A 22,559-nucleotide genomic window follows, 5' to 3' on the forward strand; every position below is an offset into this window, starting at 1 on the left:
ACCTGCTGCAGTGATAATCTCTGCTGGAGCATCAGCTGCTCTCAGACTGTTTAGGAGCCCAGGATCACAGTCAGGAGTCTGCAAGAGAAACAAGCATCAGGGTGAAACCGTGATCCATGATCCGAACCAGAATACCTGTAGAGAACCGTCCTTTCTCCTGGAATAGAGCTGACAGGGCAGTCTGTAGCCAGGTAATCCCAGACCAGAGGCTGATGTTTAGTCTTCTTCCAGATGTTAACCCTCACGTGACCTGGTCTCTGTTCACTCCAGTCCTGCAGAAACATCCTTGTGTGGTTGTTCCTAACACAGAGTCTCCAGCTGCAAACCAAAAATCCAGTGACGACAGCATTCTGCCAGACCTAGAAAAGACAACGTCTCTTCTTTTAGTCTGTAGCGGCAGATTAGACCACAGTTCAGGTCTTCCCGAAGACCAGGACCGGTTCTTCTCCTCCAGATCTTCTCCTCCAGAACCTGTCCAAGGAACGTCACTTTCAGCTCAGCTGGGCTCAGGATGCTCGGCGGCCTCCCTCAGGAAGACGGTTCAGGAGTAGAACAGTGTCAGGCTCTTCAAGCTTCCTTCAACCTTTTGGTGTGAAAACATCCTCCTCATACTGTATCAGAGTTCCACCTGACAGGTCCAGATCCAGATCCCCTCACTGCCGATGCACAAACTCCCAGACTGGAGACAAAGTCCTGGGCCAAATGTGAAGCATTATTTACCTTTTTAGGTGAATGCAGGTAAATATTGCCTTTCAGGATCCAATCTGAGTGAAAATAATGCAGCAGACAGGTCAGACAGGTCAACGACTGGACAGCAGCATGAGTCAGAGGTCCAAAAGACAAAATGATTTTAAAATCAGTAGATTTTGAAGTAGCAGATAGTACAGTTCAGTTGATTTCTATAAAATCTTGGAAAAATGTCCACCCATCAGGTCCTCCTCGTCTTGGTGTAGAAAGAGTCGGTACTAAACATCACTGAATCATTCAATGACTTCATAAGACATTCAATACCTCCCATGACTTCTGGACAAACATTCTATTTTCTATCTGTAGCAGTTCAACGTTTAGCTCCAGTGTGATTCTGTGAGGTTTAGTCGATGCTAAATCTGAGTAATCTCTTTATAGTTAGTCCACAAATTCTCCAACTAAATCAAATAAAGGTGCAAATGTAATTCATTTCAGTAGATTTCTGAGTTAAGAATGTAGATTCATAGACAGTAACAAATTCTTGTAGCACAGTCATGTAAAAACATTGTCATGCTAGTTTTGTTATGTCGAAGGGGAAGGTCGAGATAAACCTGTTGCTTCTGTCTCCCCCTCCACTCAGTTTGAAAACCCGGAATGTGACCTCCAAGTTATTTCATTGAAACTGTATTGAAACAAATTCATTTGTACTCGGCTCTTCCTCTCTTTTCCACCTGACGACACCACAGTCTCAGCTCGGATATCAGCATGTCTGGCTGATATCTCCACCTGGATGAAGGAACGTCACCTTCATCTAAATCTGTCCAAGACTGAACTGATGGTCTTTCCAGCTTGTCCATCTGTCCAGCCTCAGGTCAGTGTCCAACTTCACTCCAGCCTACTTGTGCCCACTAACTCAACCAGAAACGTGGGTGTCAAGATTGATGACCAGCTGACCTTTAAGGTTCACGTGGCCTCAGTTTCTCGGTCTTGTCGTTATGCCCTCTACAACATCAGGAAGATCAGACCCTTCCTGACCCAACAGGCCACACAGCTTCTGGTTCAGGCTCTCGTGATATCATGCATTGACTGCTGCAACTCTCTTCTGGTGGGTCTCCCTGCATGTACAGTCAAACCTCTACAGAGGATCCAGAATGCAGCAGGTCTGGTCTTCAACCAGCCCAAAAGAGCTCAGGTCCTCCTCTGTTCATCTCCCTTCATTGGCTTCCAGTTGCAGCCAGGATCAAATTCAAATCTCTCCTCCTGGCTTACAAAACGCTTACAAGAACGGCTCCGGCCTACCTGGACTCCCTGATCCAGGTCTACTCTCCTTCACGCCCTCTTCACTCTGCATGTGAGAGACGCCTGGAGCTTCCAGCCCAGCTCGGCTCTAAACCTCCAGCCAGACTCTTCTCCTCTGTTGTTCCCAAATGGTGGAATGAACTTCCTAACTCTGTGCGTTCTGCCGAGTCTCTTTCTACTTTCAAGAGACAATTGAAGACTCAATTGTTCAGAGAACACCTAGGGACTTAATCCGACCACGTTTGGGGAAGAATAGGTCAGGTGTTCTAAAACCAGCACTTATGTACCACTGACTAAGTTGAAACACACACACAAAAAAAAAAAAGGGGGGGGGTAGTGACTCCTCTTCTGCAACTTGATGGCAGCTCCCTTGACCAATCGCACTTGAAGCAATTGAAGCATTTACTGAAGGTTTCTTTCTTTCTTATGTCTGTATTCTTGCTTGTGTTGGACGTCGCTTTGGACAAAAGCGTCTGCTAAATGAAATTGTAGAATTGTAGAATTTAATTAATTCACTTCAATTCTTCACCCAACTGAGCAATCGTTTGATAATTAAAACCATTTCACTAGAACTAGAAGCCCCGCCCCCTGTGTTCAGGTTACAGTGATGTGGGGGAGAAGTGACCATCATGGAGGCTTCCTGCTGCCTCTGGTTCAGTCTGATCAGGACTGTTCAGCCCGACGACCCACTGATATCTTCCTAGTGACTTATAAAACAAACAAAAACACATAATCCATTCAAAAGTTCATAAAATAAGGAATCTAAAACTTTTTTAAAGTCTAATCCCTCTTCCCCCCAGTGTGTGTGTTCATGGCCTGACCTTGTCGCGGTCATGCTGCCTCATATTTTCCATCACGTTATGGTACGCCGTTATCACGTCCGATGTTTTCACGTCTGATGTTTTCACGTTGTAATCAAACCACCACCACCAAACCCACCGCCTCCACAGCCTCCTCCCAGCAGCCACCAGGAGCAGCCGTCTCCGAGAATGTGTCCACTGCTTCCACAGTCACAACATCTCCTCTCCTGTATGGAAAGTCTCAGCAGAACAGAAGAACAGAGAATCACCACACATGTTATCATCATAGAAAAAACAATTTTCTCACTAAAATCTGAGCCTCGTCACTCCTGTGTGTGTGTGTGTGTGTGTGTGTGTGTGTGTGTGTGTGTGTGTACTTTCCGCTGCTGACAGAGCTCCCCCTCCTGGTTGGCTGGTGCAGTGCAGCTGGCCGTGAGGATCGGGGCTGTGGATCAGAGCGGCGAGTGCCTGAACAGGACTTTATAACAAAACAAACACTCAAGAGAGAAAAACATATTAGTATATGATCATATTTGTCTATCAAACAGTGTGACTGGTGGACCTTCGTCTCCATTCTCTCACTAGTGCTGATATTTTCTCTGGATTGTTTCCTGTTCAGGGTCCTCGGCTCCTCAGCAGTCTGATAAGGAGGAACCACTGAAAGAACTGCTTTCTTCAGCTCACTTTGGAGGGTTAAAATAAACTGGAAATTCACGTTTTTTTTCATGTTGTGATCCCAACAAGTTGAACTCCATGTTCAGCTTGTTTTTAAAAAACAGACGCTATGCGGGTTAACAGTTTGTCAAAAGAAATTTGACTGCTTTACAATTCCAGGTTGTCTTTTCTCTTTAACATAATCATGAATAATCATCCTGAGAGTTTGTCCTCAGGGAACCGTCCTCAAACCTGTCAATGGCTCAAGCAGTGACCTCTGACCCTGACCTCTGACCCTGCACACAGCTGGCAGTCTTGGAGAAATCAGTTTTCTCTTGAACAGGCCTGAATCACTGCTTTACAGCACTATCCAGGAAACGGTTCACAGGTGGCTCTCCTGGCCTCTGACCCTACTGAAGATGGAAAAAAAGAAATTTATTTTGACAAATTTCCAGAGGTGGAGGTTTCTGAAAATTTAGCACTGAAGTACAAATACTGCTACACTGGTTAATGCTCAGTTACACGTAAAAGTACCAGTGTCAGAAAAATACTTATGAGTGCAAAGCATGTCTCCAGACAAGCTGCTCCAAGTATTGTTACTTTTAACCAATGGATGTTTAGTGTTGTCAGTAGCAGACATCTTATTTGATTCTTCTGATAAAATGCTGCATTCAAAGTTTGTTCCTCAGAGGAATAATGAAAAACTATGTCAAGACAGCTTGTCTTGTGACCAAATGTAGATATAAGCAGGAATCTATTTCTACTGTATTCCCTCTCTTTAGGAAAAGGTTACTGTTTTTCCTTTATTTTGGTTTAATCTGCAGATGAATTCAATTTTTAGATTGCAGAGTGAATCCCTCTCAGAGAACCAATCATCAATCAAATCATAGATTAATCAACCCGTCGTGATCAGACAGGCTGTTAGATTGAAAGATTTGAATATAAATTCAAATCGTGGGTGTCCTCAGTAGACTTCAGGTTAAAATAGTGGAGTAGATCACATGTTGTAAAGTTTATGCAAGTATGAGTAATATACTAAAAATAAAGGTACAAAACTCAGTAACATTACGATGAGTATTTGTAGTTTGTTACTTCCACCCCTGCAAATTCTCACTCAACAAGCAACTTTGTTGACTCATTGATGGATTCTTTGTTTTAAACATGTAAAAAATACGAAACAAAACAAACAGGTTGAAAACCTTCCCTTTGGTTAAAACCTGCTTATTTTTCTTAACTCGCTGTTCTTCCTCCCTGTTCATCAAACTCTTCCTCTCTTCACTTCACTCTGCCTCTCTCTCTTTCTCTCTCTCTCACTATGTCTGTCTCTCTGTCTCTCTCACTCTGCCCTCTCTCTCTCTCTCTCTCTGCCCTGTCTCTCTCTCTCTCTCTCTCTCTCTCTCTCTGCCCTGTCTCTCTCTCTCTCTCTCTCTCTCTGCCCTGTCTCTGCCTCTCTCTCTCTCTCTCTCTCTCTCTCTCTCTCTCTTCAGCATGTCTATCCTCACACTTCTCTTCAACAACCGGTTTTGTGGCACCAGTGAGGATCTCAATCCGTGTTTTACACAGAACCAGCAAATCAAAACCACCATGCATTAAAGTAAACTTTAACTCTCTCGGTGTTCTCAGATCACTCGGTTGTCTGCGTAACCAGCCAGAAATCATCGCTCGGGCCGTAGATTGTGACTCTTCTAAACATTCCAATATCTTGGTCCTGCCGACCACCCCGACCGGTGTGAACTCATCGAATAGTTGCTGAAAACTTTCAACGGGATCAGACCACGCCGTGCTGTTCTACTTCCTGTCTCTTCTTTTCCTGTGTTTAACACTTTGGTGTTCACCAAACGGTTAGCACAAACAATAACTGCAAACAAAACAGCAACACAAACAGCAACACATGTCCTCTACAAACCTAAACAACCTCCCAGCATCATGACCTTCTTCTTTATTTACCCCCTTTTCTTTTAACGTGAAAGAGAGAGTCAGAGTCGTGAGGTGACCTGCAGAATCACACTCACCCAGTTTTCAACAAGCTTCACCAGCAGAAACTTCCACACGCGACGCCACCCACAGTTGCAACAGTGCAGGTCAGCCCGTTAGGGAAATCATCCACCCTTCTGTTACATGCACCAGGCCCGCCCTGGTGAAGAGGCCATCCCATAATACCCCCCAAGCTCTGTGGTGCGTCAATCTCGGATCCAATCCGAGTGAAAACAAAGTCGCTTCAGGGACTCAGCCCTTCCACGCCAGTGGCCCCCAGGGCCGTCCAGACTCCAAGTCTAGAAACTCTTCCTAAGCTCTCTCAGCCACAGTTCCAAGTTAGAATTAAATTATTATTACAACTCAATTGTTACTAATCATTAGCAACTGATTGATAAGAATCAATCAAAAATTTAGGGACATCTTTGGCTCTTTATGTTTAGAAATTTGCTTTAACAATTCCAATCAACTATGAAATAGTTCTTTTATCTAGTCAAACATCCCCACAGGTAAGGCATTACTTCCTGAGTTAAATATTTAACAGAGGAAACATTTGCACTTACCTCGTTTATGTTGTATTTAGATCCCAGACGAGCCCCAAACTGTTGTGGAATTTTTGGTGAATCAGAGCCAAAGATGAGGAGTCAAGGTGTTGACGCTGCACAAGGAGGATTTATTGAGGACTGCAGAGGAAGCACACACAGATCAGCTGATTGAGAGCAAGGCTGTTGCTCCGGAAGTCATGCCAGAGTCGGGTTGGATTCTCTCCGGAGCAACAGCCTTGCTCTCAATCAGCTGATCTGTGTGTGCTTCCTCTGCAGTCCTCAATAAATCCTCCTTGTGCAGCGTCAACACCTGGACTCCTCATCTTTGGCTCTGATTCACCAAAAATCCACAACACTAGCCCCTGGACCTGGTTCCAGCCCCTGGACCTGGTTCTACCCCCCTGGACCTGGTTCTAGCCCCTGGACCTGGTTCCAGCCCCTGGACCTGGTTCTACCCCCCTGGACCTGGTTCTAGCCCCTGGACCTGGTTCTACCCCCCTGGACCTGGTTCTAGCCCCTGGACCTGGTTCTACCCCCCTGGACCTGGTTCTAGCCCCTGGACCTGGTTCTACCCCCCTGGACCTGGTTCTACCCCCCTGGACCTGGTTCTACCCCCCTGGACCTGGTTCTACCCCTCTGGACCTGGTTCTACCCCCCTGGACCTGGTTCTACCCCCCTGGACCTGGTTCTACCCCTCTGGACCTGGTTCTACCCCCCTGGACCTGGTTCTACCCCTCTGGACCTGGTTCTACCCCTCTGGACCTGGTTCTAGCCCCTGGACCTGGTTCTACCCCCCTGGACCTGGTTCTAGCCCCTGGACCTGGTTCTGCCCCTCTGGACCTGGTTCTAGCCCCTGGACCTGGTTCTACCCCCCTGGACCTGGTTCTAGCCCCTGGACCTGGTTCTGCCCCTCTGGACCTGGTTCTAGCCCCTGGACCTGGTTCTACCCCTCTGGACCTGGTTCCAGTGGTCTTTCCAGTGGTCCTGGTGTGGCCCAGGCTGTTTCACCACTGAGTGTTCCCCAGCAGGGGGCGCCGGTGTCACCCAGCAGGTCTGCACACTGCCTGCGTGCCGCCATCTTGGAGAGGGGCCGCCGCCGCCGCGGCGCCTGCTGGATGGAGCTCAGGGCTTCTCCTTCCTTTAAGGGCGGAACACAGGATGTTGACTTCCTGGTGGATCACCTGAATAACTGGTGGGTCTGTTTGTCAGTCATTCTGACGAGCTGCTTTCGGAAGGCGGTTCTCCGTGCTTGCGCCCAATCAGCTTCTCCCTTCTGCGCATTCAGAGTGTTTCTGTAGCCGTGAGCTTCTGAGCTAGTACTGACCAATGGCGAGTCTGACATCATGAAACTGGACTGTTTCGGAAAACAAACTTTATGTATGAGCGAGGCGGATCGCAGACACTGTAAACAGAGCCGTGCACGCCGGAGAAGAGGAGGTCGCGCTCGCACGCTTCCACGTTTCCTGGGAGAAGCAGGAGAGCCGGGCGATGGTCTGGAGCATGGCGTTGTTCAAACAGTGAGGAACAGACGTTTGGCTTCGTCTTTTGGAGAAAATCCTGTATTACACCTTTAAAGCAGAATCATTCCGTCACCGCCGCGGGAACGTCTTCTCAACGGAGGCTGCTGAGAGAGAAAAGCTCAGCGCCCGAGACGAGCATGAAGACGGTGGGGGGGTGACGGGCGTGACACGGGCGCCCTCATCCGAAGGGGGGGCACGAGCGGCGCACCAGACAAGTTTACCGGGATTGGTTTTTTCATTGTGAGAAATACAATATGTGGCGTGAGAGTGTGACAAAAGCCCGGGTGCTGGTCAGGTTCTGGAACCAACCGTGAACGTTACTGACCCAAAGCTCCATCCAGTCACCACATGGTTCCTTCTGATACCTTCTGAGCTTTCAGGTGTTTTATTTTCTCTGTTTTAGGTTTTTTGGAGGGGAGGTTAAAATTGCTAAACTGCAGCTTTTATTCCTCCCAGAGGAGGCTGACTTCAGAGGATGCTGAACCTGAGCTGAAGAAGATGCTGGAAGAAGACAGGAGGAAGATCAGACTGATGCTGGACGCCTTCATCAACAAACCACTACTTTCTAGTTCTGGTAGTTTATAGTAGTTTTTCTGCGAGGCGTGGATCTGAGGCTCAAGCGCAGGAAGCAAGCAGAGGCAGGTGAGGGCAGCAGTTCCACTCCGACCAGAGTAATCCACAAGGAGGGAGCTTCAGAGGTCCCAGCAGCGCGGGGGGGGGGGACTGGAGAGCCGGCTGAGGCTGGATGAGGCTGGATGCAGGCTGGATGCAGGCTGGATGCAGGCTGGATGCAGGCTGGATGAGGCTGGATGCAGGCTGGATGCAGGCTGGATGGAGGCTGGATGAGGCTGGATGCAGGCTGGATGCAGGCTGGATGAGGCTGGATGCAGGCTGGATGCAGGCTGGATGGAGGCTGGATGGAGACTGGATGCAGGCTGGATGCAGGCTGGATGCAGGCTGGATGAGGCTGGATGCAGGCTGGATGCAGGCTGGATGGAGGCTGGATGGAGACTGGATGCAGGCTGGATGCAGGCTGGATGCAGGCTGGATGCAGGCTGGATGCAGGCTGGATGAGGCTGGATGCAGGCTGGATGCAGGCTGGATGGAGGCTGGATGCAGGCTGGATGCAGGCTGGATGGAGGCTGGATGAGGCTGGATGCAGGCTGGATGGAGGCTGGATGGAGACTGGATGAGGCTGGATGCAGGCTGGATGCAGGCTGGATGAGGCTGGATGGAGACTGGATGCAGGCTGGATGCAGGCTGGATGCAGGCTGGATGCAGGCTGCTACTCAGTCCAGAGTCCAGCAGGGTCTCGTCTCCTTCCTGGGATCCTCGTCAGGTCAGGTCAACAGACCCGCCGTCTGACGCCTCAGCCCATGGGGGTTAAACATCACTGCCCCCTGGTGGATAGCACTGCTAACTACAGCAGTAATTCCAACCTGCTTGATCAGAGAACATTGTTATCTGTCGATGGTTTAAAACAGGGTTTCCCAGCCCTGGTCCCCGGGGAACACTGTCCTGCATGTTTTGCATGTGTCCCTCTTCCAACACACCTGATCCAAACGGTCAGGACTGTGATCAGGCTTCTGCAGAGCTTGGTGACGAGCTGGTCCTGTGAACCAGGTGTGTTGGAAGAGGCAGGACAGTGTTCCCCGAGGACCAGGGCTGGGAAACCCTGGTGTAAATGACGAATTTCTGGTGTTCCCTGTCAGTTAATTCCACCACCACCAGAGGCGCCGCTGAGCTGAACACTGATCTTCACAGAGAGAGGGGGCTGCGGGGGAGGGGCAACATGGAGGTGATTTTAGTTTAGGCTGAGGATGTGTTCCCATGAGACCGAAACCACTGCAGTGACGCGTCGACACGACGCTGCAGTGATGGCGTGGAAACAAACTGCAGTACAACTTAGTTACCAGTAATTAAATTACTTTTCCCAGTGTTATGTCGTCAACGTTACTGACCGATGTGAGACAGTTCTGTTTCTGTAATTCACTGACGAGCTGGTTCTTCCTCCTCTGGAGTCCAGAGCAGAAAATTCAGTTCAGCTTTATTTATAAAACGCCGATTACACTGACAGAGAACCCACCAGGTCCACACTGCAGGAACCCTGCAGAACCAGGCCCAGAGGAGAACCCTGCAGAACCAGGCCCACATGAGAACCCTGCAGAACCAGGTCCACACTGCAGGAACCCTGCAGAACCAGGCCCAGAGGAGAACCCTGCAGAACCAGGCCCAGAGGAGAACCCTGCAGAACCAGGCCCACAGGAGAACCCTGCAGAACCAGGCCCAGAGGAGAACCCTGCAGAACCAGGCTCAGAGGAGAACCCTGCAGAACCAGGCCCAGAGGAGAACCCTGCAGAACCAGGCCCAGAGCAGAACCCTGCAGAACCAGGCCCAGAGGAGAACCCTGCAGAACCAGGCCCAGAGGAGAACCCTGCAGAACCAGGCCCACAGGAGAACCCTGCAGAACCAGGCCCAGAGGAGAACCCTGCAGAACCAGGCTCACAGGAGAACCCTGCAGAACCAGGCCCACAGGAGCACCCTGCAGAACCAGGCTCAGAGGAGAACCCTGCAGAACCAGGCCCAGAGGAGAACCCTGCAGAACCAGGCCCAGAGGAGAACCCTGCAGAACCAGGCTCAGAGGAGAACCCTGCAGAACCAGGCCCAGAGGAGAACCCTGCAGAACCAGGCCCACAGGAGAACCCTGCAGAACCAGGCCCAGAGGAGAACCCTGCAGAACCAGGCCCAGAGCAGAACCCTGAAGAACCAGGCTCAGAGGAGAACCCTGCAGAACCAGGCCCAGAGGAGAACCCTGCAGAACCAGGCCCACAGGAGAACCCTGCAGAACCAGGCCCACAGGAGAACCCTGCAGAACCAGGCCCAGAGCAGAACCCTGCAGAACCAGGCCCAGAGGAGAACCCTGCAGAACCAGGCCCAGAGCAGAACCCTGCAGAACCAGGCTCAGAGGAGAACCCTGCAGAACCAGGCCCAGAGGAGAACCCTGCAGAACCAGGCCCAGAGGAGAACCCTGCAGAACCAGGCTCAGAGGAGAACCCTGCAGAACCAGGCTCAGAGGAGAACCCTGCAGCTCGACCTGCCAGCTTCCTGGAGCTCCAGCAGGTCAGACCAGGCCCCCTGTATCCAGATCAGCTGTTCCAGGCCCCTCCAGACCCTCTAACCCTGCAGAGGAGGGCTCCACCAGTGCGACCGGCAGTACGGCCCCCTCCTGGAGGCCCCCGCGGTCAAACCACTGGCTCTCTCCCCGCCTCAGGGCCGTCTCCTGAAGACCAGCGGGGACGGCGGAGACGAGCCAGGTTTCCATAAGGACACCTGAAAGACAGAAGGGACCAGCACACGGGACATGTCTGGTGCCACAGATGGTATGGACAGAGGTTTGGTGACGTCCCCCACAGCGTCCCACACCCTGTTCTGAAGACTCCAGCCAGTCCAGCAGGACGTCTCCACACTGAAGATTTGAAACCAGCTGTAATGTGATTGGTCCAGCCCGTCACGTGACCGCATCACGTGGACAGAGGAGGCGCTGTGATTGGGCGATTTATGCTGAACTTTAACTCGTAATATAAAACCAACAGATGATTGATGTGAAAACCAGAGTCTGGTGAAGCAGCAGGCTGGAGAGCCACAGACCGAGACCAGGACCTGGTCTGGACCCCGGAGCTCTATATGTTTATCTGCTCTCTGAAAATCAGCATTTTGAATGGTTCCAATGAGACCGGGGCTCTTTCTGAAACCAGCATCATCGCCCCCTGCTGGAATTTCCCTGGAATTGCATTTTTTTTTGCACTTCTACATGGTCTTCCTGTTTAAAGAGCGGAGGCGGCGCTGGGTCGGTGCTGTATGGGGGGAGGCGTGGCCACATCCCGGGGGCGTGGCCACATCCCGGGGGCGTGGCCACATCCCGGGGGCGTGGCCACATCCCGGGGGGACATGAATGTGAAAGTGGACGAGCTGAGCGGAGCTCCAGCGGCCTGGAGGACTGGTCCTGTCCACAGTGCTGGAGCCGCAGCGTGGGGACGTCCAGGTCTCCAGGCTGGACATGCTCATGGAGCCACAGTGCTCCTGCTGGTTTTACTTTATTTATTGAGAAAACATCTACAAACAAGACATAACGAAAAAACAGGAAACTGGCTCCGGTCGTTCTGCGGCTCTGCGGGCAGCTGGAGTCCAGCACTGTCTGTCCTCCGCCGGTCCTCCTGCCTCCTCCAGGGGTTTCCAGAGGCGTCCAGAGGCGTCCGGGGGTCAGGACGACCACGTCTTCTGCCACTGCACAAACTCGTCCAGCAGCACCGGCCCTGAAAGCAGAGCGGAGACACAAGGTCACGGCGGGGTCACCGAGGTCAGTCCTGCTCCAGAGCCCCACAGGAGACACCACCGTCCCCCACAGGAGACACCACCGTCCCCCACAGGAGACACCACCGTCCCCCACAGGAGACACCACCGTCCCCCACAGGAGACACCACCGTCCCCCACAGGAGACACGGCTGATTAGTCTTTGTGTATTTTCGGAGTATTTCTTCCTTTGTTTGTTTGCATGGTGTTTTCTTTTGTTTAGACTGATTATTTTGAATGTAGGTTTTGGATTAAATGACACATTGTACACATGTGGCGCCGTGGAGGACGGGAGGACGGGAGGACGGGGCGCCGGAGGGCGGGGCAGAGGCTGGAAAACTTTCCCAAGTTTGCAAAGTTTGAGGACATTTGACTCGAAATAAAAAGAAACACGTCAAACACAGACAACAGCCGGACCGCCGGGGGACGCGGACAACAGCCGGACCGCCGGGGGACGCGGACAACAGCCGGACCGCCGGGGGACGCGGACAACAGCCGGACCGCCGGGGGACGCAGACAACAGCTGTTGAGTAAAAGCAATGTGATGATGGTGATTAATGGAAAACAGAAGTGTTAAAGGGCAACTCCGGTTTTTTGACACCTGGACCTTATTTCTAGGTGAGTCATGCTCATATACTCACTCAGACAAACATGGTGCAGCTCGGAGTCCTTCAGAAGTTATTTAGATCCAAACGATGTAGCCGCACTAGCGGGGGGCCACAGCAATGGAGCGTTAGCGCGGGACATCATCTCTGCACAGTCGTTCATTTCGGCTGTATTTCTTCATCCATCGCCAGTGTTATCATAAAGTCAGCTCGTCTACCGTCTTCAGGTGGGTCAGCTGAAGAGCCGACAGTTTTCGCTAACTTAGCCACAATTAGCTCGGATGGAAACGTTGCGGCGCTCCTCTCCCCAGCAGAGAGGCACTTTGAGTCGGCCTCGGCTGTCACGGCGCCCCGGCGTCTGACTTCCAGGGGCCGAGTTGGAAAACGGCCCTCAGCTGCTCCACGGAGGCTCCGGACACCCGCGAAGACGCACGGCTCACACGCGGCCGCTGGGCCGCTGGACGTCTCTCCTTGCCGGGAGGAAGCGTATCTCCGCTTCCCGGCAGATGCGCGCTCCACGCCGGCCGCGGGACGCACGACGGCCCGGAGCTCTCTCCTCGCCGGGAGGAAGCGTACCTCCGCTCCCCGGCGGATGCGCGCTCCGAGCCAGGCCGCGGGACACCGCCGGAGGCCCCCCTTCCGACCGAAAGGCAACCCAGCGCTGATGGATGAAGAAATACAGCCGAAATGAGCGACTTTGCAGAGATTATGTGCCGCGCTAACGCTCCATTGCTGTGGCACCCCCGCTAGTGCGGCTACATCGTTTGGATCTAAATAACTTCTGGAGGACTCCGAGCTGCACCATGTTTGTCTGAGTGAGTATATGAGCATGACACACCTAGAAATAAGGTCCAGGTGTCAAAAAACCGGAGTTGCCCTTTAATTAGTGGGACAGCTAGCTGAAGCTCCAGGTAGAGCGGCTAGTCGGACGGCTAGCTGAAGCTCCTGGTAGAGCGGCCGGTCAGACGGCTAGCTGAAGCTCCTGGTAGAGCAGCTAGTCGGACGGCTAGCTGAAGCTCCTGGTAGAGCGGCCGGTCAGACGGCTAGCTGAAGCTCCAGGTAGAGCAGCTAGTCGGACGGCTAGCTGAAGCTCCAGGTAGAGCGGCCGGTCAGACGGCTAGCTGAAGCTCCAGGTAGAGCAGCTAGTCGGACGGCTAGCTGAAGCTCCAGGTAGAGCGGCCGGTCGGACCCGTCGGAGCGTAGTTCTTCATGTTGTTATTTGCCGTTGGTTTGTAAAGACTGAAGAACGCGGGCTGAGTTGAAGGTCAGCTGGATTCCTCCTTCAACATGTGGAGCCATGAAGGAAGGCCAGAGGTTCACTCACACGCTCCGTCCTCGTCGTAGTTAGTCAGGTCTGCGTCGACGGTTCTGCTGAACTCCAGGACGTTATACCACTGGTCCTTATTCAGGCCTTTGTACTTGGACTGCTGTGGGAGAGAGAGAGAGGACACAGAGGACGGGTGAGGACTCCCTTCCTGCTCTCAGCAGGAGTCACTCCTGAAGTATTCCACAGACCACCTACCTCCAGGAACCGGTGGAAGACGGGGAACAGGGGCCAGGACCTGGCCAGCAGCAGAGACAGCATGGACTTGGCGGTGTCCATATCTAGACTTCTCTGGTGTTTGTCCTGTGAACAGAGGGGACCACAGCCGTCCATTTCATGAGGAAAGGTTTGGACTTTTGGGTTGTTGCAGTGCCGTCTGACATCTGGGCAGACTGCTGGTAATCGATTCATTCTGTATTGTCTTTGTTCAGAGGGTGCATGAGCAGCAGTGTCTGGCCTGATGGAGATGACAGCGTCTCCCTTTGGAAGGGACAACAGAGACATGACGGAACCTCCTGGGACAGAGAGCAAGACTCACTCTGGCAAAGTCAAAGGCGTATCTATAAATGTTCCTGAAGGCGGCCGAGTCGCTGAGTTCACCCCGCAGGTCGTCCAGTTTGCCCTTTAACCTCTCCATGCAGTCACATCTAAGAAGACACAAGAGACAAGTCACCGTCAGCAGCTTCAGGTCCTGCAGAGACTCGGCGAGGACGGTCCTTACTGCAGAGCCGTCATTCCCCGGAGCCACTCGTCTTCTGTGAAGAATCCCATGTGAGCGGCTTCCAGATGCCAGGCCAAGACCAGCATGATGACCTGCGACGGGGGAGGGGGGCAGAGGTCACTCCACGAACCCTGGAACCCGTTAAAGAAACAGACACTCACGTTCTCCGGCTCCACTCCCATGTCCCGACAGAACCTCTCCATGGCCTCGGGTCCCACCACGTTATCAGAGCCGGCGTACTGCTGGAACCAGGACCGGCACTTCTTCACGGAGAACGGCCTGACGGGCGCCGCCGGCCTCCCCCCGCAGACCTGAGGCCGGGCGAAGCTGCAGCACAGACCGACAGAGGGGGGACACATGGACCGGACTTCTGACGCCTCGCTGTAGACCACACCTTCAGCTAATCCTCACTTTCAGCCCCGGGCCCCGCCGCCAGGTCGGCCCCGGCCCCGGCCCTGGGCCCTGCCGCCGCCAGGTCGGCCCTGGCGCCGCCACCAGGTCGGCCCCGGCCCCGGCCCCGGCCCTGGGCCCTGCCGCCGCCAGGTCGGCCCTGGCCCCGGCCCTGGGCCCTGCCGCCGCCAGGTCGGCCCCGGCCCTGGACCTGGGCCCTGCCGCCGCCAGGTTGGTCCCGGCCCCGGCCCCGGGCCCTGCCGCCGCCAGGTTGGTCCCGGCCCTGGACCTGGGCCCTGGCGCTGCCAGGTCGGCCCCGGCCCCGGCCCCGGCCCTGGGCCCTGCCGCCACCAGGTCAGCCCCGGCCCCGGCCCTGGCGCTGCCAGGTCGGCCCCGGCCCCAGACCTGGGCCCTGCCGCCACCAGGTCGGCCCCGGCCCCAGACCTGGGCCCTGCCGCCACCAGGTCGGCCCCGGCCCCGGCGCAGCCAGGTCGGCCCCGGCCCCGGACCTGGCGCCGCCTGCTCAATAAACGCCTGCTGTGCTTACTTTGGAATTTTACAGTGGCACTCATGATCACTTGTGTCAGGCTGCTTCCTCCTCTTCTTCAACGGCATCACTGCTCCTTTACTGGCCTTCGTTAGCTGGGCTACACACACACACACACACACACACACACACACAAAATCAATCAATCAATCAGCAGTATCCGGAGAATCAAACGCTGCGGACGTGGACGCTCTCACCTGTGTTCCTTGGGCTGCTGCTGCCATTCCAATGGAAGAGGTTCTGGAACAGAGACAGGAAGCAGTACTTCAGAGACCATTGGTCCCTCACTGATCAATCACTCTATGTCCATAACTTGTGTACATACAAGCCTGTCCAGTGTTTGTTAGCGTGGTGTTTTCCAGTCGAGACAGGCTCCTCCTAAAAACACAACAACACAAATCGTCAGAGAACCTCCTGTACGGTCACTCCGAGGAATCGAACCAGTCCTCCAGGATTCCAGCTCCTCCAGGTTCAAAGTCACCACAGAGGAACCCTTCAGTCCACTGCCAGTCCTCTTCATGCTGCACTGCCTTGGCTCATCTGACTTTCCCGGCGTTCTGGTGGAAGTGGAGAGACGGGTGTTCACCAGCGGACCTCGACCGACTCTCTGCGGACCCCTCAGCTCCAACACCTGGCTCCTGAACAGCTCACAGCCTCCCCCAAACCCTCCACCACCTCCATCACGTGCCGCCACTGCGGCGGCTAAGAGAAGGGTATGGCTGCAGCCGGATGCTGCCGCACGAATACGACCCTACACTTCCGGAAAGTTTAGACCACTTTCTAAAGAGAGCGCCACCTACCGCCCAGCACGAATACGGCCCGACCGCAATTTACGTTTTGAATTGGTGAACTGAGCGATTCAGTTTTCATATCATGAACGTGAACGAGAGCGCCGCTCACTTTAGCAAGAACGAGCAGCACACGCAGTTCACGCTCACGCTCATTTGAAAAGTCCGGCTTCACGGCTCCACAGTGGAGGGCAGCGGGGACGGGGCAGCGTTGCGGATTAAACGGGGAATCGCCGTACGTAATGACGTGATGACGTGCCAGTAAACGGGAAGCAGGACCGTCAAAAACAAGCAGAAAAACACTTTTTTAATGAAAACCCCGAGAGAACAAACCCTGGAGAGGCGAGATGGAAGCAAACTGTGAAACAGCGAGTTGTATAAAGAGCTCCGTGGCAGAATACGAGCGATCGTACGGCTGGTGTTATGGATTAACTGGTTCCCGTGTTAACGAATGACAGCGGAGGTCTGTGTGAACACCTGCTTATTACAGCAGTTGTTAAAGTAAGACTCACAAAAGACTTTAAACGTATACACTCACTGGAACTGTAGATAACCGACGTTCTCCAGAACGACTACATGCTTCAGTCATGTACTGGTCACAAGTTAACACGGGCACCAGCTAATTCGAAACATCAGCATGGAGCAGAGCTCACACCGAGACGTGGCGCTCGGCGGCGCTCCGGCCAGGGGAGCAGCGCTCCTTCAGCAGGTATCATGGAGATGTTGGGACATTATCTGAGCAGAGATCAGCAGATAAAACTCTGCTGGGCGCTGAGGCTGCTGCTGCTGAGAGGAAGACCTGAAGTTCCTCCAGAGACTTTGTGCGCACGTCACAGGACGCTGTAGAGTCCGTTTCACCCAGGTTCAAGAATTTTGTTTAGTTTTGGAGCAGCAGTGACTTGTGATGGATGGTTAAGAAGAGGTTTTTATTGAGTACTAACAAAAGTAACAAATGAACTAGTTCATTTTTAGATGCCGGAAGTGCAGGGTTGTATTCGTGCAGCATCCGGCTGCAGACACGTACTACTGGCGGCTGCTGCTGCTGGCCCCGCCTACTGCCTCCGCAGAAGCTGGGGTATCTCAGCGGTCTGATTCTGCCCCGAGCCCGCCACACAGCTTTTCACTAAACCAGAAATATCGTCACCATTTCATCCTGCTCTCCTCACACCCTGTCCTCTGCTGACCATCAGTCTGAATCCTCACATCATCCTGAGTCCTGGACCCGACCCCAGACTCCGGTCAACTGGGACCAGCTCCCAGTTTCAGATTCAGATTCAGTTTATTCATTTGTCCCTTGCAGGGCAATTCAGTTTGCAGTAGGTTCACATTCATACAGAACATAAATATATAAGATAACATGGAAAGCATTACAGACCTCGGTGCAGTTAGCTCCAGTACAAATAAAAAGCAGATCAGCAAGCTGGACCCATCAAACCAAGCTGTGAGAAACATTCCAGACCAGTAGTTAAGAAACGACAAACTACTGTCAGCAAATATACAGTAGTTGTATAGTAAAGCATGGAAAGTGGTAGACATGCTTTTACTTCCTCTTCTTCTCGGCATTTAAAGCGCGGATGGAGAGAGGCACAAGGGAAAATTTATATCTGTTTTTAGCAGCTGGAGGGACAGTGAAGCGGAGGCCAGAGGGGAGGAGCTGATACTCCTGATGCAGAGGGGGGGTTTCGTCTCTCCCAATGTTCTTGGCTTTCTTAAGCAGTTGAATGTTATAAATTTCCTCCAGGCTGCTGAACTTCACCCCGGCTACTTTGGAGGCAATGCGCACAATTTTCCCTAAGGACAGCAAGGTTACCGTACCAACAAAGGATACAGAAGGAAATAACAGACTCGATAAAGGCACAGTAACATTTTCATCAGGCTTCTGTCTACCTGGAATTTGGCGAGCTTCCTCAGACAGAGGAGGCGCTGCTGACCCTTTTTACAGAGCATGTCACAGTTCTCATCAAATTTGAGCGAGTTATCTATTATCATGCCCAGATAGGGGTGTGCGATATGACGATATAAGATCGTTAAGGATTATAACGTCGGGACGATCTCATAAATCAGAAAGATGGTTAAACCGTCTATAGGGCACGTTCTCCTCGTTCTTTTCACCTATATATAATTTTTGGAGTGATGATGTTTCCTGAAAGCTTCAGATAATATTAACTAAATATTCCCTCTAGTGCAGTTATCCACATACACAATAGATACATGCGGAGCAACATTAATGATAATTAAAAAAAAAACAAACAAAAAAAAAAAAAAAAAACGCAGCCACATCCAGTGCTGCGTTCGGGGACGCAAAGGCAGCTAACAGCGAGCGGAGCGCTGTGGAGCTTCTCTGACTGGAGCTGCTGCTGGGTGGAGGCTGGGTCAGGCAGAGCTCCCCAACAAGCTGGAGGGAGAGACGCTGAAGCTAGCACCGATGCTAATGCTAGCTAGCGAGCTACCGCTAGCAGTTCACAAGCTAGCATGAGGGATTTTATAGAAAACAAATCACAGAAATGTGAAAACATACTTAGTGGACATACCATCAAGTTAACAGCTGAAACGAACCTTTAGTCTGATCACTAGTGGAACCTTTGATTTAATGGGATGATGAGGGGCTGTATTTCAGTGGAGACAGAGCCCTCTAGTGGTCATACAGCGCAACTATTAAAACTATATCCCATTAAAACTGCTAAAAAGCTATTTGATGTGTTTAGTTTCTTGTGTTACAAAAGTGTACTTTATTGTTCATTATCTTTTACCTCATTTTTAAAAGGAGATAAAAGCTTAGATCTATGAACAAAACATTGTTCTCAAGCAGCTGTATTATTCACTCAGGTTATAGATATTAAAGTTAAATTGTTTTTGTTCTAAACTGTTGCCCTTTAAGAGGTAACCAGCTGAGTTTGCATTTTTATTGACCCTTTTTAATAATCTATTTGGTGTGTTTAGTTTTTGTGCTACAAAAGTGCTCTCTATTGCTGTTCATTACTTTTTATGTTTGTGTTCATTGCACATTTTGATTAGAAAAAAACCTGTACTATTTAAATTAAAGCCAGTTTCTTTAGCTTAAATTGTCAGTTTTTTTTCTTTTAGGGGTTTACATGTTTAAATACATTTTATACATTTTATATGTTTAACATTGGGGGAAAAAAATGGTCAAACTTGCAAATTAGTCTAGAAAAAGCAATATAAAAAAGAATTGTGATAAAATCGTGATCGTGATATTGATTTAAAAAAATCGTGATATGACATTTTTGCCATATCGCCCACCCCTATGCCCAGATATTTGTAACTGCTCACCAGTTGAACTTCCTGATTGTGAACAACACTGTGATGAGGAACCTGAGTCGCTCGTCTGAAATCAATACAGACTTCCTCTGTTTTCGTAATGTTGATCTGTAAAAAGAAATCATCACACCAGGATACAAAATCGTCAAGTACCTGGCCGTGGCTGGCCTCCTCATCAGGGAGCAGGCTGACTATAACAGTCGTCTGCGTACTTTATGATGAATCTGTTTCTGTGACGACTACGACTGTCATTAGTATACAAAATGTAAAGAAGTGCAGACAGAACCCAGCCTGGAGGTGAACCGGTTGAGGATGAGAGAAGGCTGACAATGTTCCAGTCTGTAGTACAGCTGACCGAACTGACTGCAGGGCCGGCACCGAGCTTCTCTTCTCTCCAGAGGTTTCACTGTATATATGTCGTGAACCATCGTCCACCCAGAGAGCCCCTAGTCCCAGGGAGCCCCTAGTCCCAGGGAGCCCCTAGTCCCAGAGAGCCCCTAGTCCCAGAGAGCCCCTAGTGCCAGGGAGCCCCTAGTCCCAGGGAGCCCCTAGTCCCAGAGAGCCCCTAGTCCCAGAGAGCCCCTAGTGCCAGGGAGCCCCTAGTCCCAGGGAGCCCCTAGTCCCAGGGAACCCCTAGTGCCAGGGAACCCCTAGTGCCAGGGAGCCCCTAGTCCCAGGGAGCCCCTAGTCCCAGGGAGCCCCTAGTCCCAGGGAGCCCCTAGTCCCAGGGAGCCCCTAGTCCCAGGGAACCCCTAGTGCCAGGGAACCCCTAGTGCCAGGGAGCCCCTAGTCCCAGGGAGCCCCGAGTGCCAGGGAGCCCCTAGTCCCAGGGAGCCCCGAGTGCCAGGGAGCCCCTAGTCCCAGGGAGCCCCAAGGTCAAGGGCCCCAAAGCTCTGTTCTACAGCCCCTGATTCCAGAGGTCCCCTGGTCCAGACAGGACCTGGTCCTGGGGTCTTGGCCCCGGAGTTCTGTTTCACAGCTCCCGTGTTAGCTGCACGTGATGAACAGACCTGTTTCCTTCGATCGTGAGAGGACCAGGTCTTGGTCCACTGAGCTCACTTTAGAAAACAACATGACGTGACTGTCTCGCGCTAACTTAGCCGTGCTAATCGGCTAACGGCGCCGGGACACCGAGCTCAGCTCCAGAGCCCGGATCCCACTGTTAACATTCAACGTCAACGTTGAACCATAAAACACCATCATTAGAGATTCAAGCCTTCTCGAATTCAAATAAATTTTAAGTGTTTTTCTACGTTCAAAACGAATTGTTTTGCTGGCTAGCTCACAGGTTAGCGGAGCGGCTAACATGCTAACAGCCGGCAACTGGACCACGCGCGCAATACTCCCGCGCTTTGAACATGGTTACCCATCCTCAAAGTGCGGATTAGCAGCTGCTCACGGTCAGCCATGAGAGAAAACGAGTCCGTGAAGAGATTTATAGGGCAGAAATACTCACGGCCGTCACACGGCTGTCACCCGGCTCCGATACCGGCTCCAATACCGGCGTTTCAAGAGCGATGGACGCTACCACCGCGGCGACGGAGGGGGGGGGAGACTTCTTTATTAAAGCGTCTACGTGGTGGAAAATGTTTTAATCCACGGGATTCAACGACGTGACACTCTAAAATAATCCAAATCTGAATATGAATATCGTACATATATTTTTATAATGTTAAAAAACTAATTACATAGATGGGTAAAAGCACCTCCCCCCCCGGAAGTGAAGAGGAAACGTGGAATCTGTTAAAGAAACATTGGTTTGTTTGTGTTTTTTAACTCACATGTTCATTTCACAATGCTCAACCACAAGAAGACCACACTCGAATTTATGACAAAAGTGCAATTCGTGACACAAATCCTAATTTATGAGAAGTTTTATCGTTGTTTCGCACATGGATGTGCATCTTAGATTAAAGCAGAACTATGCAAGATTTGCTTTAGCGCTCCCCCTACTGGTCTCCTGTGAAAGCTCACTGTCGTAAACGTCCTCTGTCCTCTGGCTGATATTTACATTATATGTTAAACAGAAATTTTCATACGACATTATACATCCTTCTTGATCAACAAACTGAATAATTAACCAGACATTTTTATCCATTAATTCCTTATTGTACAGTGATTTTCCTTTGGTTACTATATATCTGTTATTCCAGATCGGGGTATTGCGTGGAGTGAAATTATGATCACATCACATAAGCATCTTCATCAAATTAACTCTTAATGGAAACAAACAGCTTACTATTGGCAATATATATCGTCCGCCCTCATGTCCTAAGGTAGAGTCTGCTAAAAACATTATTGCCACTGTTTCATCTCTGAATAATACAAGTGAACTTATTCTAATGGGGGACTTTAATTTAAACTGGAAAGACCCTACCATATCATCAATACAAAATTTATTTAATGATCTGAATTTAACGCAGATAGTACAAGACCCCACTAGGATAAGTAAAACTTGTAGCTCTCTAATTGATCTAATTTTCGTCACTCATCCTAATAGAATAATGAAATCTGGAGTCCTTTCTGATTGCTTGAGTGATCACTGCATTATTTACTGTGTTTGGAAAATCCACACACCTCATCTAGCACCTAAATATATTAGGGTTCGTAACTCAAAGTCATTTAATAATGATCACTTCATTTATGATCTGCAAAGGATAAGTTGGTGCCGAATTAATCTAATTCCTGATGTTTCTATAGCATGGGATTTCTTCTATACAGAATTTATGCAGGTATTAGATAAACATGCTCCTTGGACAACTGTTAAGGTCAAAGGCCACCATCTGCCTTGGATTGGCAGCGATCTTATCAAGCTCTTTAAACAGAGAGATAGGGCGTTCGATAAATATAAACAAACAAAAGTACTGACAGACTGGGAGGAATATAAAAAATTAAGAAACACATGTACTACACAAACAAGAAACACAAAAGCTGACTATTATAAATACAGTTTGACAAACAATTTTAATAATCCTAAACAATTTTGGCAAAAAGTAAACTCTTTGACAGGTAAGTCAAATAGCTCTGTAAATAATATGTTGATTAATAATGAAATTACTAATGACCCTAATGCCAT

General features: G+C 50.9%; 1 protein-coding gene across 1 annotated transcript; it reads right to left on the reverse strand.

The window, feature by feature from the left end:
• Positions 1 to 11,535: 11,535 nt before the first annotated feature.
• LOC115385449 (DCN1-like protein 5) lies at positions 11,536 to 20,999 on the reverse strand. Its single transcript, XM_030087449.1, has 10 exons — positions 20,940 to 20,999; positions 15,742 to 15,794; positions 15,614 to 15,656; positions 15,417 to 15,516; positions 14,641 to 14,806; positions 14,480 to 14,571; positions 14,297 to 14,405; positions 13,957 to 14,061; positions 13,759 to 13,861; positions 11,536 to 11,792 (listed from the first exon to the last, which is right to left on the reverse strand). Exons 4-10 carry the CDS (start codon positions 15,482 to 15,484, stop codon positions 11,740 to 11,742), a joined length of 696 nt encoding a protein of 231 aa, XP_029943309.1. The 5' UTR covers positions 15,485 to 15,516; positions 15,614 to 15,656; positions 15,742 to 15,794; positions 20,940 to 20,999; the 3' UTR covers positions 11,536 to 11,739.
• Positions 21,000 to 22,559: the final 1,560 nt, after the last annotated feature.

The sequence above is a fragment of the Salarias fasciatus genome, unplaced genomic scaffold (assembly GCF_902148845.1).
Source record: "Salarias fasciatus unplaced genomic scaffold, fSalaFa1.1, whole genome shotgun sequence".
NCBI classification, from domain to species: Eukaryota; Metazoa; Chordata; class Actinopteri; order Blenniiformes; family Blenniidae; genus Salarias; species Salarias fasciatus.

Excerpts from the sequence above, each read along its gene's own strand:
- LOC115385449 (XM_030087449.1), bottom strand. The coding sequence starts at position 15,484 with ATGCCGTTGAAGAAGAGGAGGAAGCAGCCTGACACAAGTGATCATGAG. Across the intron at positions 14,807-15,416 it reads TGCCACTGTAAAATTCCAAA|CTTCGCCCGGCCTCAGGTCT; the intron begins GTAAGCACAGCA and ends TCTGTGCTGCAG. Across the intron at positions 11,793-13,758 it reads CTACGACGAGGACGGAGCGT|GGCCGGTGCTGCTGGACGAG; the intron begins GTGAGTGAACCT and ends CTCTGCTTTCAG.